Source organism: Diadema antillarum, unplaced genomic scaffold, assembly GCF_040938485.1.
Source record: "Diadema antillarum isolate AM-2024a unplaced genomic scaffold, OU_Dant_1.0 seq00001196_RagTag, whole genome shotgun sequence".
NCBI lineage: Eukaryota > Metazoa > Echinodermata > Echinoidea > Diadematoida > Diadematidae > Diadema > Diadema antillarum.
The window spans coordinates 8,223-28,667 of record NW_027271991.1 but is presented as its reverse complement, the minus strand read 5'-3'; the positions used below and the strand labels follow the sequence as shown (position 1 = coordinate 28,667).

The following is a 20,445-nucleotide window of genomic DNA, read 5'->3' as shown; positions in this document are numbered from 1 at the left end:
GATTCTTCGTCAAATCTATAAAGACTCTACCCCGTATTTCTTATTGGTGCACTATACTCAGTGCTACTAAATTGTAATATAGATTGTCAATGTCGTATCATATTGCAGCGATGTTCCTGTGCATGAGAATTAAAGTAAGTGACCAAAACTATGATCCCCAAAGGACGGTGTGATTTTGCTTCAACACGCATTTCCCAAAGACATTTGCCCGAGTACTTGTATACTCGGGACTCATCCTCGACAGGTTGAAAACCACATGGTTGTAAGGGCCATGTTGATGAATACTTTGTATAAACTAATTGATAATCTTCTTCTTTTTTTCTTTCCATAAATTGCAGAGTTGTTATTGTGACAACAAGCTGAGATGACATCAACCATGTGGAGACCTACGCTCTGCACATTTGCCAAGAAGATTCTCCAGACCAGTAGTGTGAGGGCGCCACAGCTGCGTCTGCTTTCAGTGTCCTCATCCCGCTCACAGTCCTACTCACCCATCGGAAGTTTAGACCACCCGAGGATTCTCATAACAGGTCTATATCCATCATCTGTTCTTTTTCTTTCTAGATGAGAATGATACAGTATTGTATTACTGTTACCATAAACATGGGAGTGTTTCTTGCAGCATTCTTTCATTGTAGTTTCAGTGCTTCTCTGAGCTATCACAAAAATAATGATTTGCAATCGTAGTTCAAATTGCCATGGAGCATGTGCTAGATTGCAAAGCTGCAAACAAGCAAAGTTGACCGAAATCTGAGCAGTCAACTTTTATGAAGATATGATGTACGGTAGGTGTATGTGGCAACTTGATATAACAAACACTGCAAAATATGGTTTTTAGCTTCATTGCTCCCTGTGCAAGAATGGACTATACACCAATTGTACAGCTGTAGCTGTGTGCACATTTGATATATGGATGAGTCTGGATTGACATTAAAACATTCTGCATGACTTATCATCCATTAAGTTATGGATTTATGAGTGAGCTGTCATTTTCATACAGGTCATGGAAGTGTGAGATTTATTGTTTGCTGCAGTGTTATTGCACTTTGCAAGCAGAGAAGAAGTACATTCACCATTCACTATTGGCATTCCAACAGATAAACATATTTATGGCTTGTAGAAAGAAAGAGAGAGAGAAATCAGTAGAAAGATTGGAGACATTCTCATTCAAAATGTTCTCACTGGAAATCCACCAATATGGGTGGGATTCACACATGTCACAAATTAGCAAGATATGAATCTCGAGATTTGTGCACGTGTGGGCACAAAAATCCCACAAACGTATAGCATGATCAGCATCACGATGCTAATCCCATGAAATCTTGAAATCATAAAATCGCTTTATATTTCTGCATTAATTAGTGTGCTAATTTGCCCCGCAGTGACCGTGTGAACACTGGAGCAAAGATTCTTGAGATTTTATATCCCATCATTTAAAGCGCACATCACAACAACATGTACATGTACATGTGTACATTGGAAACCACACCACTGTGATGCACAAGAACAATAGATTTATCGATTGCCAATATGAAGCGGGCTACATTGTATTTCTGTCTGTATGAACGCTTGCAAAAATGTTGAGATTTGGAGGGCAATTGTTATCCCACTATTTCTCATGTGTGAACGCTTGCCAAAAAATGTGAGATTGGGAGCGTGATCATCATCCCACTATTTTGTATACTCAGTATGTGTTAATGCAGCTACGATGGATTAATTTTATTCTCTTTTGTTTGGGGAGGGAGGCCCACCTGTAACCGATTGTTGGATGAATTCTGAATATTTTGAACACACAATGGATGACAAATATTTTTCTGTTTATTCCAGAATGTTTTTGTCAAATGGGGCTGGAGTATAGAATTCAAATCAGGTGAAAACAAGTCACGATCTGTCCAAATAATGTCTACAATGTGCTACCATACAGTTGACAAAGACATAATGAAGTACTTTGTATTAATCCATCCATGACCAGAATGGCAAGGTTGCACGCAGTGATATGTGTCGAAACATTCTGAGTTGGTATCATTTCTTTTGTTGTGTCTTTCTCTTCCATTCTTATTTTTCTTTGTTGGGTTGGGGGGAAAGAGATTTTCATATGCCTTTTATGCTCCAGTTATGGCAAAAGTTTTCAATTCATCTGCAAAATGTTTCTGCACATTTATATGCAACATCTTTATCGCATGTGCAAGAACACAATAGCATTTACACGTATACAACTTTTGTGATCCAGTCATACACTGATTACATGGCAGATAACCTTGTAGGGCTTACTTTTTTTAAATGCATGCTCCCACTCTGTATATTACATATATTGTATTTGTTGATTCTAGCTTTATAGCTCTTCATTTTGTTTTTGTTATTCATTAACACTGTACAGTACAATTTGTAGTGCAGGAACTACGCATTGTGGATCAAAGTGTTACTATCGATAGTGTCATTCACACAGACAAAATAGCGGGATCTTAATCAAGATGATTTGCTGCATTGTTTAATCACTTGCCGCTGTGAAAAATCATCATGCCTTTTCTCAGATAATCAAATGATTATTGTGTGAGAAAAAATTGAAAGATTCTTTGGGACTTGGATTGCAATGTTGATCATGCTATCTAGTAAATACATTTTCATGTCCACACTATCACAAATCTTCAGTTATGGATCATAGTGCAAATCACGAGGTTTGGATTCTACAAATATGCAGTGGTGTGAATGCCACTATTGTATGCAATGGCACCTTTAAATTTCTGGGAGAAACCAAGATGATGGATGGTGATGAAATTTGGGCTAGAAGTACAAACTTACTTTGTTCTGCTATCTCACACTTTTTATGTATTGCTATGATACCGGTAAATGTTTACTTTTGATAAATATTCCTTTGAGGGTTTATTTGTTCCTTTTGCTGTGATTTAACCTTGTGTATTTTGTTTGTTTGTTTATTTGTTTGTTTTTTTTCCCCACAGGTGGCTTAGGTCAGCTTGGGCAAGGGTTAGCCCAAGTTTTGAGGAGTAAATATGGCCGGGATAATGTTATACTGACCGACATCGTTAAACCACCGAGGCATATCGTCGATGCAGGTCCGTATACACTAAAAACAAAATTTCTCTCTTTTTTATACGCTTCAATGATATCCCTCCTTTCTTTTCTTAATCCTGTCCTTCCTCATCCATTCTTCCTGTCTTTTCCTCTGTTATCTTTTTATATATTTGAACTTGAAGGTCTTGTTTTCCCCCTTTTCTCCTTCATTGTATGAATTCCTATTTTTCTCGTCTGTTTTTTTTTTTTTACGATTTCTGTACTGTTTTCTTTTCATGTTCTGTTTAACTTTTCCCTCCTCCAATCCTCAGTTATTTCATGGAGTTTTAAATGTTAAAATGGACGGTCTCTGAAAAAAAAACTTGAACATGACTAGTTTCTAATGGCCCAGAATGTTATTTTTGAGATAGAAGAATTACATCGATACTGCTATAGGCCGGTGTCGGATTTTTAGATCAAATGCTGTTCCGATGATGATGAGAAAGGAGACCTCCAGGTCAGAATATTAGGGGCAATGTTTGTGGTGCTGCTCAAAGAAGAAATATACCCCATGGACACACAAAGTTAGACACAGGTGTTCTATCCCTCCTGCAGTGATATGACTTGTACTCCAGAGAATTTGTTCATACAACAACCACTGAGATTACGCACAAGGTGGCTGAGAGATTGGTAACTGTCATGGTTACCGATGAGAGTGCGGAGAATTTGAAATGTACACTTGAGTGCACGCACAGCGCATACCTACCACTTCCAGAGTGCTCTAAACGTTGGTGACCAGAGTGTAGAGCTCTTTTTTATGAGAGCTTCTAAACCCAGCTTTGAGAGGGTTAACTTTAGAGTGCTGTAGGGCCCGATTGTCTGTTCTTTATACAGAGTTTTGATAGAGTGCTGCAGGAATCACTGCATAAATGGGGTGTTGCATCCCATTCTTCAGGCCATTTAAAGAGCACCCTGGGAGCACTCCCGAACCCCTCTAAACCCCATGTTTAAACAGAAGGTCTGGCCCTGGAGCACTCTTACAACTGTATGTTAACCCTGTCTTGAGGCTAGACTCAGGAGCGCTCCTGAAGTGTTCTAAACACTCTATAAACAGCCACCAATGTCCAAAGTGCTCCAGCAGTTGAATGTGGTACGCACTGTGCATACAGCCTGTAGGCCTATGTTCAATGTTCAAAGTTCCAGCACACTCATACTATAAAACATGATATATTCGCGGCATGAATTTTTTGCGAATTGGAGCCGACGGCCTTTTTTGCAGCATGAAATTTTTAGCGAACTGCCACTGGCATTCAATGCATATAGTGTAGACAAGAACTTTCGCGTGCATTTTAATATCACGAATCTTGGCGCTCGTCGCGAAATTCGCGAAATCAAAATGCACGCGAAAATTCCTCGTTTTACAATACTCAAAGGTCCCATGACAGTTACGTATGCCCTCTCATCCACTTTGTGTCAAGGTCTCAGCGAGTGATGATTCTCTGTATGAACAGAGTCAGAGGAATACCCTTTGTACATCTAGGCCTATGTATGTTATATTCCGGGTGCTCCTTAATTTCAGTTCAGTTCAGTTTTTATGCCTCCGCCACGAAGTGGTGCCGGAGGCATTATGTTTTCGGGTTGTCCGTCCGTCCGTCCGTCCGTCCTTCCGTCCGTCCGTCCGTCTTTCCGTCCGTCCGTCCTTCCGTCCGTAATGAATTTTGTGGACAGCGTAACTAAAAAACCTTTCGAGGTATCCTAATGAAACTTGGCATGTATGTGTATTAGGGGGTGAAGTTGTGCCTATCAACTTTTGGGTGCACATGCTCAAGGTCAAAGGTCAAAATGTCAAGGTCAAATACGTAAAATTTCACTATTTCCACCATAACTATGCAATGCTTGAAGATATTTTCTTGAAACTTAGTTTATACATGTATTACCCAATTAAGATTCTCTGGTGAAAGTTTGGGGTCATGAGGTCAAAGGTCAAAGGTCAAAAGGTCAAGTAAAAATATTAAAACTTCACTTTTTTCTCCGTATCTTGGAAAATTGTTCAAGGTATCTTCATGGAACATAGTATATATACATGTACTGACTGGCAGTGATTATCTAGAGAATTTAGGGTTCATGGGTCAAAGGTCAGGGGTCAAAGGTCAAGGGCAACACTTTGAAATCTTACTATTTCCCCCATATTTATGCAATGCCAGCAGGATTATCATTTTTTTTTTTACACTTGGTGTATGCATGTATACCCTAATAGAGATTCTCTGGAAACTTTCTTTTTTCTTCTTTTTTTTTGTTTGCCTCAAAGGTCAAAAGGTCAAAGATCAAGGGAAAGTGCTGAACTAACTTTTTCCTCCATATCTCAGAAGTGGCTCAAGTTATCTTGAAACTTACTACATATTTATGCATGTTGTGCCTGACAGTAATTATCCTATGAATTTTAGGGTCAAAGACCAGATGAAAATGGTAACAATGAAATTTGCAATACAGAAATTGCACTTTTTCTCCACGCCTTGAAAATTACTCAATGCATTATAAACTTATGAATGGGTCAAAGTCATGTTAAAGTCCTGAAATCCCCAAATACATGCTCTCCTATTCATCCAATTAAACCTACAAATGTAGGTCAAGGAAGGTGAATATTCAACATATTTGTGACAAACTTGTCATTTTAATATTTTGCCAATTTTGTGACAATGTAATCACACATTGTCTACTTGAACTATAGACCTATTAGGAGAATCATGCATTATGGCGGAGGCATACCAGTCGCCTTAGCGACATTTCTAGTTATTTCTGCATTTCAAAATCAATGCAAATCAACAAATCAACAAAATACTTACACAGTCATTTACACAGCTAATATTCGTAACGTTTGGATCTTACATACATTTTCTTTTTTTTTTTCAAGAACGAATATCATATATGAAAGGAAGCAATAGGAAATGATAAAAATGAAATGCAGGGGACCATCATCATAAGCTAAGCTTGACGAGGATGATGGCCCCAGGTAAAGAGATACATAAAGAAAATCTTGCCACTCACTGAGTGGGGGGTAATTGTGCAATGGGCTCAACGAAGAGATACATAAAGAAAATCTTGCCACTCACTGAGTGGGAAGTAATTGTGCAAAGGGCGTGCGGTGCAGCTTTGTGTATAAATGGGGCATTTATGCAGCTGTCATTTGTATGACGCACCTCTTGACCCCCGGGATAGGTGCGTCAAAGTACCAATGTGCGTCATACCTTTTAGGTACCATGACGTACCCTCCGTCACAAAAAGTGACACACCTTTATGAGACATTGACGCATTAACCATGAAAAATGGTGACGCACCTCTTCGTGAAAATGACTAACCCTTGACGCACATGTTATTCGCGGTACGTACCAGACTGGAAAAGTGTGCGCTCACGCAATTCGCTGCCTGCGAACTGTGTGCATGCACCGAACGGAAATTCGCGCGCGTGAATCCCTGTCGCCTACGGACCCTCGGATGTTTACATGGATCGCCGTGGTATCCCCATGTGTGGGCGGCTGGGGAGCGTGAGTATAGTAGCCTAGCTGCACAAGCCAGCTGCCACTACACTACAGTCCCCTATTTCGTTTTGAGTCGGGGTAGAAGCGTTCCGTTGTGCAATGTCTGCTTGTATTTCTCTTCTTCTCCATCCGCTTGTCCCTTTCCTCTCAAGTACGAAATGTGATTTTTAGAGTGTTGTGTGTGTTTTTTGTAACGTTATAGCATCATTTTTCTGCAAGGAAGAGGTGAGTTTCTGTTCGTGTATTGATGTGCACTGCAGTATGTGCAGATGAAAAGCGTTCGAACTTTCTTTCCCGAGGCCGAGCATCGTGGAAATTCGATGTAGGCCTATTTCTAGGCCTATCAAAAGAGATCTCATATAACAGAATACTTATAACAAACTATTTTCCGGTCAAAATGAATTGATTTCCTTTGTTTTGTATCGTTTATTGACTTGATCCTAAGGATCTCGTCGCAATACCGAGTTTCCAATGTCTATATTTATTTTCGCGTAGCTTTCAGTGCTGCCAACTTTTGCTAGGGCCTAATCAAATTTACAACACTAAACTTACCGTTCTCCACTGTCGTTTCTCACACCTTGTTTGGTACGATTTCTTCCATTTTATATCACTTTATCCTTTCCCTTTGTACTTTGGAGTATTTTACGTAATTCTTTCAAGTGTCTCGCACTGCTATTTTCGTAACGGCGATTTTTCCGCTTGCTGCAATCACTTTTTCGAACCGAAGCGACGAAGTTTGATACCAGCCGCTTACTATAGTGTGCTGTGGGTTGTCTTTCTAAATACATGTACCGGTATTTGTGTTGTTGGGAGGTGTTGATACTTTGTATTTGTTATTTATTTTCCTAGGTGTTTGTCTCGAGGGACTACATTGTATGCGTGTTTCTTAATGTTGATAGGAAAAGGCTAAAATTGTCTGAGTGATGTCTGATGGTGATGATAACTATGCTGGTGGAAAAAGACGGCTTACTGTGAATGCTGAGCGTACGTGCCGTTTGTTTTATTTCACTTTCCCTCTTATTCTTCTTTCCCCCTTACTCTTCTTTTCCCTCCCAAGAATGATAAAAAAAGAAATTACATACTAGTACACCTCACAACAAAAAAGAACCACATGCTACCAACCTTCGTAAAGTTAAATCTAAATGTTCAACATCAGCAAAGAATAAGGGGAAAGCACGAATGACAATAAATCAGAGCGAAGAGATTGTGTTACATGCAGTCTCTTCGGCTCGAAGAAACTTGACACCCCACCTCTCTCCCCTTGTGGAAATTTCCACAAAAGCAGGTGCCACACCCAGGTGCGTGCCAGACGAAAGAATGCGCGCGCTGGAATAAACAGCGTGTACACTTGTAAATATCCTGGAAATATCGATCGAAGAACCAGCTCATTAGTTGAATTAAAGGAATCATTGTAAAGATATCGTGATTCTATAGCCTTTCTTTTGGCGCATAGTAGGAAACATCAAACAGTCGAATATAGTGTACTTGATCGAATATCCTATGTTCCCTGAACACTAAAAAAAAAAAAAAAAAGATCGATTAATCAGTCAATTAAAAATGCAATCACAGAAATGAAAAGGTCTCGTATGCCCAGAGAAATTCACTACGAGTAGGTTCAATGAGATGCAGTCATCACCTGGTTAGCAAAATCGTGACAATTAATTTCAGTTCACGCTCATCATAACTGCTTATTACTTATCAAAGTTTTGGCTATCAACATTCGTTCGTACGTGTTTTTTGTTTGTTTGTTTTGTATGTTTTTCCTCAAGTGAAAGACGTAATGATTTCTTCGTATCGAACGTAGACTATGTTTACCGTTTATCCAAACAGTAGGCGCCTAGGCGTACTTTCTGAATATATTCAGAAATTTCTATCAACATTTTAAATATATTACAAGACTCCCAAATACCAGTTGAAAAAAAAATAAGAAATCGAATTTTTGAGATATGAACAACAACAAAAAATAACTAGATCTGTCGTCTTTGGGACACGATACATACATGGTATAAGTATGAACTCGATAGGCATAGCACTTTCTGAGCTAACCTGTGCACAACTTTTGGGGAGAAATAAAGAAAGAAAGAAAGAAAGAAGAAGAAGAAGAAGGAAAGAAAGAAAGAAAGAAAGAATCCGTACAGATACAGAAGGTGATTCGAGAGGATACTCGGATCGCCTAAAAATGCATAGGAAAAGACCACTTCAACTTCGAATGACTTCGAATTTCTCAAAACTGTTCCCTAGTTCATGGACTCCATACAAACGCGTGTTTTGATATATAGGCCTACACGTTGCTATGGCATGTCCTCGAACTATATATCTAGTTTCGCGAAACTACGGCCTGGCATGGCCACAGTATTTTTTTTTTCCGTAACCTCCCGCCTCCCCTTCCCCGATTCGAAAACAGCTTGATTGAAGCAGGGAGGTGGAATCTTCCACCTCCCTGATTGAAGCCCCTGCCTATATTTAAACACGAACCTTATTAAACCCTAAGTTAGGTACATGGTTTATATGGCTAGTGTTTGAATAGAATTTACTATTTTAAGTTAATATAATAGACTGTCAGTATTGCAACTGATTGACAAATTGCCCTACATCGACGTAAATATTTTGTTCATAAATATGAATAAGACTCTCAGTAGTTCCATAATCGTTTGTGTGTCGATCGGCAGGTTAGGGTTACGGAAAAAATAATCGCGGCCTGGGGTGGTATTCTGAGACCGTTTTATCTCTGTTGTAAGTCTGTTGTAATAAATCGGTATTCTGAACACCGTTTTATCTCTGTTGTAACTTCTGTTGTAACTTCTGTTGTAACTAGTGTTTTATCTTGCGCACCCTTTGCCTGCGCATACCATTGTCTTAGGGTATGCGCACGCGCGTAACAGTGGGCGCAAACCTGAACACCCATTAGATTACACGGTATTCTGAAAACTGTTTTATCTTCTGTTGTAAGTCATGCCCCGTGCAAATTTATGCTTCTGAGATAAAACAGGGTGGAGGGTGTTATAACTCCGTTGTGACTTTCGTTTTAACTTATGTTAGATAGTGAGATTATTCACCAACTCAATATTGTGGTATGCGAGTTCAAAATAAAAAAGATATACAAAAAATAACAACAATGTATGTACAGAAAGGCAAATGATATAGCAGTTTGACAAAATGTAAACTCATTCCACAATACAAAATTTGGTAACATTAACATTGCAAGTACATACGCGTAGCATAATTATGCACATAGATAAAAACACAAACACATGAACAGAAAGTTTACCGGCACCGTCGGCACTAACTTGTTTTAAGCACTATTCATTTCAAAAATATCTTTCAAAATATCAAATATTTTTAAATATGATTTCACTATCTTCACCAAAAAGAATTCATTATCAGTACCTTTGGGTGTTTCAAAAATATTTATTGCTGGGGATGGCGCGAATCCTAAGAAAAGTATTAGAAGTCTAAGGTTCCATGATGGAACTTTACGTGATAATGATCTCCAAGAGATATCTTGTGAAGATAGTGACAACAACAACAACAACAATAATAATATTTAATGATAATAATAACATGGCATTGCAAGGGCTTAACGTAATATAGAAGCGTCTAGTTCCACATAAACCATGAAATTTGGGTTCATCTTATGAACGCCAGATATCTTCTTATTTTTTTAAACAAAATTTCAAATAAAAAGACTCAATCTGAGATAGCTTTGCGAATCCCCTACTGCACCAACTATACGTCAAAACCGGTAAGAAGGCATAATGATCAAGCTTCTGTTGTAACTTTATTTTATCTCTGGCTCTCTTTACCTGCGCATACCATTGTCCTATTTGTGCGCACGCCAGAGAATGAGCGCTTGTTAAAACGCGCAGAGTTAAGCAAGGCGCATTTGCCCAAGGGAGCAATCTTATTGGTTGAAATGTCTTAGATGCTACTTCTAACAATATTTCCTATTGGATATGATTATTGCGATGGGCGTGGTTATCATGACTTACAACACCGTTAAAACAGTTTTCAGAATACCGATTTACAACTGTTTTAGCGGTGTTATAACTCACAGACTTACAACACAAGTTACAACACAAGTTACAACAGAGATAAAACGGTGTTCAGAATACCACCCCTGGCCTCTGCTCTGCCATGCCTCGTCTTCTGTATACACGTGTATGTACGCCCGTACTGTATACATGTACAACACGGTCCACATCACGCACATGGTTTTGCAGCAGATTTCACGGTCGACGGTCGGTCGATGCTACACTACAACAGTGAATGCGATTGAAGGATAGCGAGCTTCGCGATGCCGCGGGCTGTATGTGATGATTTTAATCACAAATCGTGTTTGGTAGTGTGGTTTTTTGAGCAAATTTGTGCTCAAACCTTCTGAAAAGACCTTTAGTCTGACATCAGATAGAAAAAGAAGACATACGAGAATGAAGTGAGTATCAGTATGTTATAATAAAACTGAATGAAAATTGTGTCATTTTCGCGTTTTCAGGAGCCGGTGAATTCGCCCGGCTCGCGATCGCGAGTTTGTTTTATTCTGTTACGGAGGGATACCATGCAAGAAGCCTCGCAAAATTACATGACGGTCCTATTAACGAACCTTTTGACACACTCTGGTTAAATGACCGACTATGACGCACACAATGGGTCAGTATTGTGACGGACATTTTGCTCCCGTGACGGTACCACGCGTCATCAAATTGGTGGTACTTGACGCGACCATGACGCACTTTTCCCGGGGGTCAAGAGGTGCGTCATACAAATGACAGCTGCATTATAGTCACAATTGATGATAAGAAGTATTACATGCTCAATAACACCTCTCCATGGTGGACATGAGATTTCACCAATATCCCTGCATGAGCTTGGCGATTTCAAGTGCATTGCAGGTCTGACACAATATGTTTCTGTTTTGTCATACATGTTTACATGCTATTTCTGTTGTAGGAGGGAAAAATGCAAATAATAGATATTACTGTGTTAATTCTTGGGTCATATGCATTAAACAAACAACAACAAAAAATTAGCCGTTACCCTGTTACTCTGACAATATATGACTCTTTGACAGCTCCGTATGTATGTTAAGCAGGGCATAAGACAACTTTATAATACAGTGCTTTTGCAGTGCAGCATTCATATTACTTTCGTCATCTTTCATTCACTACCAGTACCACTCATCTGCACTGTGCATTCACACTCGCTCATGCACAAACACAGTATAAAGACTGGGGTTGAGTACCGGTACCAGGTTAATAGCTGTCCAGCACAGTTGTCCTTGTCTGTAATGGGAAAATAGTCTGTGAACCAACATTCCACAGACATAAAAAAGTCACACCTATGATTGTCAATTAATAAAAGTTGAAGTGATAAAATGTGTGTATGTGTTTGTGTATGAGCATTCTTCCAGTGGCCAGTGGAGATATTGGCTACTTTTTCTGGGTAATATGCAAAATGATGATGTTGCTTTTAATATTAGCATGATGATGCTTGATATGATATGGTCATGTGTACCAAATACACCTTTGCAGGAGGGTTTTTCTTTGTGTGTGTACACATTTTTTGTATGTGTTTGTAACAACAGGATATCACATTATGAGCAAACTACAGCCTTACAATATCACAGGGTGCATAAGTTGCATAAAAAAACTGAAATGGCTTACGTGAGGAAAATATGCATACATCATCACATGTTACTGAGTATCCTTGTGGTCAATGGATATGACAGTCTGCAATGGAAATTTCCCAGAAAGGGGATGTCTAGTCTGATTTTTCAGACCCATCCACTGTGATGTTTCAGCAGAGCTGGAAACTGATACTGTATACGCTATAATTTTCGCGTACATAAATTTTCGCGAATTGCCGCTGTCACACATTTTCGCGAGTGGTTAAATTCGCGATTGGGGGACCAGAGAAAATATGAAGTGGCGAAGAAAGTGTGAATTTTCAACTTACTAGCAAATAAGAATGATACTAGTTATACACTGCATGAAAAAAACGTACCACACTCTGCGAACTAGTAAGTTAGAATTCAACATTTTTGAAGTGGTTAAGTCCATCGCGATTTCTGACGAGTGGTCCCCTTGCGATAATGGATTGGCTCTCTACAGTATTCGTAAGTAGACGTGGACGTGCGTAAACAAGCTTAGCCAGTATGGTCTGTTCGGCAAGCCGTGACATGGTATAGTAGTACTGAAATGTTCATATCATCAAGGCAAGGGATTCATTTTGGAAGGTAATTTTTTTCGCGTGTTGTTAATTTCGCGAATAGCTCCCGACTCGCGAAATTCGCGAAAATAAAACCCCCGCGAAATATATAGCGTATACAGTACTATGTACACAAAAGGCTACTATATTGGAAAATTGCATGCATGTATAGTTGGAAATGAGTTGCTGGCTTGGCAGAGGTCTGCACTCTCTGAGTGCTTTTAGTTCAATTATGTTCATCAACATGAATTGAATCAATGAAGACATGCTTTGAATAGATAGTGAATACATTTGATATAGATCTATCAAACAGTTCTTTTTAAGTACTGTGCAAAGAATGAAATGTCTTCATTGTATATCCAAGAAATAGAAAAAAAATCCACTGTTTCTGGGTATGATACATTTAATGAAAGACAGAAAGAGATTTAACTGTTAGATTATAAGCGCATTTTAAATCTGTGCGGTAGAAGTGGCAATGAGACTGGAAACCAGACTAATTCTGTGGTCAGTAAACAGGCTATCAGTGGAGTTCCTTGTGATATGAAATGAAAGTATTGTGGCATTTCCATAAACAGGATTTTGATCCCCTCACCCCCACGCCCCCACACAACACACATACACTGTATTATAATCTCTTGTATCTGTGTGCCCAGACCAAGCCATACAGGTACACTGTATAGTGTGATACATTTTGTTCCTTTGTAATCCTGCAGTAATCGGTTCTTTTCAAGTGTGCTATGTGTGACACAAACTGAATCTTGGCGCTTTGAATTAACAGAGGTCCAAGAACACTGTCTAGAAATGGATTATATTTTGAAACATGCTGGCCGTGAGACTACTCCAGTAACACATTCATTCTTCATGGATTGACTTAAAGGTTAAAGGCTAATATTAAGAGAAGAGAAAAAAAAAGATTAATAATGGCAGAAAAGAGAGTATCAACCTGTTAGTAGAAATAACAGAATTCAAAACATGTTGATAGGGTTTGAAGTCAAATCAAACTGTGAAATTTGTAAGGAACGAATGAATGAGTCATCAACACGGTACCAAAATGAATACAGAGTCATTTAAATCAAACCGAGAAATTTGTAAACAATGAATAAATGAATCATCAACAGTGTTCTTCATGTACTAATGAAATATGCTATTTTAAAATCAAAACAACAGCAATATGACAACCACTTTGTACATTAACCCGTTGAGGACGGCTGATTTTGCTACAACATGCATTTCTCATAGACCCCTGCCGGAGTATACGCAGGACTAGTCCTCAATGGGTTAAAAGGTCTTTAAAAAAGTGTAAACCTTAAAGTTTTTAAATATGATACGTAAGTGCTCATATTCAGTTGCCCTTTACATTGTATACTCCTCAGGTCCATATGCCTTTGTCGATGTTCTGGACTTTCGGAACCTTCAGGAGATCATCGTTAACGAGAGCATCGACTGGATGGTGCATTTCAGCGCCATCCTCAGCGCAGTTGGAGAACAGGTAGGGAAAGGGGTTTGTTTTCAATGCATCAGTTAAGAAGCTATTAATGATTCAGTAAACTGAGTATTTTGCAATATTGAAATATGAATAGGATTTATATAATATATACCTTTACCCCATTAAGAACGGGCTGATTTTGCTACAACATGCATTTCCCACAGACACCTGCCCAGTATACTTGGAACTATTCTTCAACGGGTTAATAGATTTTGCAGTTGTCTGAACTACCAAAATTAAAGATCTGCAAACATAAAAATATCATCTGTGTTCAAGTTGACTGTGGTGAAAATGGTGTCAAAATTGGACACAAGATTGGAAAAGTTGTGGAAATGTAAAGTTTGAGAAGTTTTTGTAATACAGTAAAACAGTCAAAATTACATTAAAGGACAAAGATATCACTCCATCCCCTAATATTTGTTTTTTTGATAAATTACTTGGTGGTAACATAATATCTCATAATCAGTATCACTTCATATCAGTAATTCAGCTGCAATGACCTGTCTTCTTTACAAAATGATAATTGCTAATTTTTCGTTAAAAATTTTCGAAGACTTTGATTTAGCAGGCAGACTTTTAGAATTTATGTAAAAATAGAAGTTTAGTGAAACTTTAAGAGGAAGCATATAGAAAACTTCCGAGGCATTGACTCATCGGATTTGCATGTAATATATGTGACTGTGACCAAAGTTACTGATTGGGGAAGAGAATCAAAATCTTGAAAGAAGGTAATGATATATTGGCACTCAAATCTAATAAGTCACCATGTTTCCCTTTTTGTTGTTGATGTAGTTTTTCTTTCATTTCAATACCAGGATGTTCCCCTCGCCATCAAAGTCAATGTGCAGGGATTGCACAACGTAATGGAGCTAGCCAAGATGTACCAGCTGCGCATTTTCTGCCCCAGCACCATCGGCGCCTTCGGCCCTCAGTCGCCCCGTGAGCTGACCCCAGACCTTACCATCCAGAGGCCCAGGACCATCTATGGCGTGGCCAAAGTTCATGCTGAGCTTCTGGGAGAGGTGAATAGTATGTTGCTGTTGGGGGACATAAAACCTCGTATCTCAAAAATGTCAAATGTTCAGGAGCATGGCAGCCAAAGCACTACAACAAATGGGATCACCTTTCCTTTGACATGCTATTGTGCCTTCATAAGATGAGCTTAAAGTCGGACGGTCGTCACCCCTAATGGTGCGTTATTTCGTAATCTCCTGAACGACGAAAGTTTGTGCATGCAATTGTGCAATCATGCCAGACTCGGTGCTATATCCGTAAACGTGTGGGACAATGCTGCCACTGAGACACGTGTGTGTGTGTGCGTGTGTGTGTACACATCATACACAAACATTGTGACCGCGAGCTGCGGTGATTGGAGAAGAGAGGCCAGAAGACGCATGGCTCTTCTGGCCTCTCTTCATGTGCATGCGCACTGAGAGTGTGCATCCATTCGGAAGCTCTTGTGGCTCGGGCAGCCATTTTGGGTCAGGAGATTTGTAGTCTAAAGTGTTGTTCGCTGACCCATTGAGCCAGCGCTATTCTCATTCGGTGTCACTACATTTGGTACAGAATGGGGGAGGCAGCGTGTTGCGTTCGTCTCCGTGCCACACAAACCACTCGCCACGACTGTAAGGCTTTAACCCTAAAAAGACTAGGCTATTTTGGTAGCTCGAAAGACTGGGGGGGCCTGAAGGGCCCCCCCTTAAGATCTCGGCCGTGGATCGCGCGATCGCCGCGGAAATTTGCACAATGGTAGTGTGCGATGTAATCTACAAGATCATATATTTAAATTTTCCGAAATCGTCTTCTTTTATTTTATTTTGATTAATTATGCTAATATATGCGAGAAATCAGACTCTTTGATCTAAATCAGTAAATAAAGCTCCAGAAGTTATCATTTTTGGTCTAATTATTCTTTGTGGCATTCTTAGCAAATGTACGTGAAAAAAAATTCGGTATCAAAATTAATTTCTTATTTATTTTATTGTTTCATGAATTTCTTATGTATTTCATTGTTTTTTCGACCTTTTGTTTTTGCTGTTTTTTTAAACAAAATTTGTGGCAGACACTTTTTGAAGCATAATACTCCTAAAACAAATTAATTTTAGCCATTGAGAGTAAAAATAAGCATATTTATATGAACCATGTGAAAAAAACTCAATTTGCATTGACTTTGTACACAAAATCACATTTTTGAGCCGTTTTCGGCCTCACGTGCATGTACAAAAAGTTATGTAACTTCAGAACCGTACCCCCGGGCGTCACAAATTTGGTGTCAAAATGTGCGGGAAACTCGAAAGAAAAAAGTCATAGAGCATCGCGGCGAGAGCATTGCGTGTTGCAGAGTAATTGCGCGAAATGTCGAGGGGGGGGGCCTTTTAGGCCCCCCCCCCCAGTCTTTTTAGGGTTAAGAGATTGTCTGACAAAGAATCAAAAAAGTGATTTTCACCAAAATTTGAGATACAAGGTCTTTTCACCCCAGTAACAATATGCCAGGTAATTATGCTTATTTTTAATCAGGATATCATAGTGAGTTGGCTCATCCACTGTTTCTCATTGACTTAACCCGTTGAGGGCAGACTGATTTTGCTACAACACACGTTTCCCATAGACAGCTACCTGAGTATACTTGGGACTCGTGCTTAACGGGTTAATCTCACAGTGTTCAGGGTCATGATATTTAACCACTCCGCTCGCTCTGAAAAGTAGCAAAGCTTGAAATATCGCCAGTTTTTGCCACCGAAATGTGCATCCATGATAGGCCTTCCAGTGAGCTGCACGCAACAACACCTATGACCTAACAATATCCTGAGTGGCTAGAGTCGAGGAATTTAAATGTAAAGTTAAAAGACAACATGGAATTCATTCATGAATAATGCTTTGCTTTGAAATATTGTCCAGTTCCTCATAGTTTGTGTCTCTGTCTTACTCCAAATTTAGTACTATCATCACAAGTTTGGCGTAGACTTCAGGTCGCTCAGGTTACCTGGCGTTATCTCTGGTGATACGACCCCTGGTGGCGGCACAACAGGTAAGACAGCAATCTGACACTTTCATAATCCCGTACCACAGAGATTTTTTTCTCTTTGCTCACTCATCAGAAGCAAAGTTTGTTGCTTCCGGCCACCCACCTAAGTGTATCGGATCGCAGTCTGATGAATCCGACTTATGTTGGTCGACTATCGGGTCAGTGTCAGACATGTAGGGTGTGATCCGATGAAGCAAGATCGTCAGGTGAAGGAACTATGCTCAGAGCTTAGTACGCCGTCAGATGCTATTTCTGCTTGCAAATCCAGTCAGTAGCAGATAAATGTCAAGGCAGTCGACATAAGTTACATTAAAGTATCTAGTCAATCTGATGTGTGTTAGACTTGTTTTGTGCGACTGTGGGGCATATCCAGCGAACGACCTCCGACTTCAATCAGTTGACTTTCTTACAATTAAGCAGTAATCGGACAGGCGAAGGTTCTGTATTTCTGTACATACTTTAGCATCTCAAGAAATTATTTTGATGTTGTGTTGTTTGCACTCGTTGAGTGGAGTGTATAACTCAACTCACAAAAATTTTCAAGCCTTGAAATATTATACATACCTTGGTAGTATGTACAGTAATGTATAAACTGCTGTGTTCAAAATCTCTTTGTGATGCAAAATCTCTATGAATTGTATTTCTATTGAATGCAGCTTGGGTATAACATGAATATTTTTTCTATCTCTTGTTCTCATAGAAACTGATAACAAACTGCACAACTATTATTTTTTTTCCATGCAGACTATGCAGTGTCCATCTTCGACCACGCCCTCCAGACGGGACGATTTGAGTGCTACCTAGAGGAAGACACCGTTCTGCCAATGATCTACATCGAGGACTGCCTCCGGGCCATCCTGGAGATGTTAGAGGCCCCAGCGGAGCTCCTCTCCCTGCGGACTTACAACATCAACGCCGTCAGCTTCACGCCGCACGAGATTGCCACGGCGATCAGGAAGCACATCCCTGAGTTTGCAGTTTCGTACAATCCGGACCAGAGGCAGGATATTGGTAAGTGTTCAGTGTTTTCTTTTGTGTTGTGTGGTTTTTTTTTCAGGGTTTCTGCGATGATGGAAAATCTGGAAAAATCATGGAAAATGCAGAATTATGAATATTTAATGGAAAAGTCATGGCAATTTATACATTCATATATTTTTTGCTTTTCAGTTATTCTTCTTTTTCTATCTTCTTTTTTTTTTGCAATATTGTTTTGTTTCTAAGGGGAAACATTTCGTCAAATAAAATCAGACCAAATTGTCAGCCACTGACAGTTTTGGTGTAGTATACACACTGACACTTTAAATGGACACTATTTATCTGTAGTCATTTCCATTTGTTTACCACTAACTACTTAGGTTTTCATGAAGTTACTCTCTGAAAAAGGGTCCTGGATTTCTAAGATTTTCCATGGAAAAGTCATGGAATATTTTTTTGACAAAAATGCAGGACCCTGTGTTTTTTTTTATTGTAATGAGATAATTTACTTGGGGCAGGAATAGGATTGAATTGGCTTTAAATGGAGCTAAAAATGAGTAGGACATCACAGTAATGAGGTGCAAGTAAGTGAAGAGGATGGTTGAATATTTCTTGCGACTAGCTTACGGCATGGACTGAGGCGTCCTCTGCCTGTGTGTGAATGAGCGTGATGTGCAGTGCATTTCGTAATTCACAAACAAATACAGCAACGAACGACGTAGTAGGTAATATCTCTGTGTATTTGTTATCTTGCATAGCACCCTGCTGACTGACTCTGTTCATATGTTAGAGGCTACACCACTGAACGTTCTCCGCTCTATCCTTTCATTCAGTTTATCAGATGGTACTCTCTATGTCTGATATGACCTTTGATAATATAATATGTTAAAGGCTGGAAGAATTCTTCTCTCTTCTTTTGTGAATTGAAGATGCATTTACAAAGCTGCTCTGCTGAGGTGCTCCCTGGCATGACCTAAAAAATGTGTCAGATATTTAAGTGTCCAGTGAGCTCTAGTACACAATTATCACACATTTACATAAACTAAGGGTGCGTTCGAGCACTGTCCTAAAGCGAAGTGTGCCGTACCGTACCCGCGCCAGAGGAGCGCTCAAACGCTCCTAAAGTGTACCGTACCGTACTGTACCGAGCCAAAAGTGGACCACTTCCCGATGTGCTCCAAAAGCATACCGAAAGCGTACCAAAAGTTCGCTGTAAAGCATGCACGTATCATTCGCATACGTCACAATGCAAAAACATCATTCTCTTTGTTCGGGACAGGTGCAAGTATTTCAAGCGCCAGGTGGATAACATTCTTGCTACAAAATGTGTGACCTTTTCTAAAAATAACTCGTGAGGTACGCTTTCTCGACAGAGCGCTTGAACGCTTCAAATCTGGCACAGTTCGGTACGGTACGCTTTGGTTCAGTTCGCTTTGGTTCGCTTTAGAGCGCTCGAACACACCCTAAGTGTATGGGATCCTGTCTATCAGTCTTGAATGCCAAACATTACCAAATTGAAGAGTATTTTGTCTATATGATTATTCTGAAATGTCATAAGTCTAAATAGAGATTGACTTGAAGTCATTAAACATGTAAATGCAATGTGCGAATGTTTTGTTGGATTGGTGTACCCCAGTGCCAGCTGCATCTCAGCTATCATCCTCTACTTCCTTTGCTTGTCATTGCAGCCAACAGCTGGCCAAAGAGACTGGACGACAGGATGGCGCGGAAGGACTGGGGGTGGAAGCACAACTACGACATCGATGCCCTGGTCGAAATCATGCTTGAGGTCGTCAGCAAGCGGTTGGGCATCTCCGAGGAGGTCCTGCAAGACACGACCGCATCCAGCATCCCATAACCGTGGCAACAGGGGAGTTCTGGAAGTGCATCCATCGGTATCGTTCAGTTTATTAAGTGGTAAAAGTGATCTTCCTTTGGTCACACCCAATTGGCAGAATTAGATGCACCAACAAGAATCTTACAAACAGCAGTTCTATCTTTGCCTCTTTAGACTGTACCTCCGACATAACCCCTCGCAGTGATGCTACACCACTGGCGTTTTGCAGTTGTGGTTCCACAAATATTCAATGTCAAATATTTTGCTTCATAAAACTGCATTTTATAACAAGATGACCCATTTGACAATGATTTTGCAATGGATTAATTTTTGTTTGCTTTTATGATATTCTGATTTTCCATTTGCAGCAAGC

The 20,445-nt window shown here is 39.7% G+C and overlaps 1 protein-coding gene across 1 annotated transcript; it reads left to right on the top strand.

Annotated features, from left to right (window-relative positions):
* Window positions 1–364: 364 nt before the first annotated feature.
* Window positions 365–20,093, top strand: LOC139744607 (L-threonine 3-dehydrogenase, mitochondrial-like). The gene is made up of 7 exons (XM_071655037.1): window positions 365–530; window positions 2,958–3,071; window positions 14,123–14,238; window positions 15,051–15,257; window positions 17,173–17,263; window positions 18,005–18,271; window positions 19,924–20,093. The coding sequence occupies exons 1-7, from the start codon at window positions 365–367 to the stop codon at window positions 20,091–20,093; spliced, it is 1,131 nt and encodes a 376-aa protein (XP_071511138.1).
* Window positions 20,094–20,445: the final 352 nt, after the last annotated feature.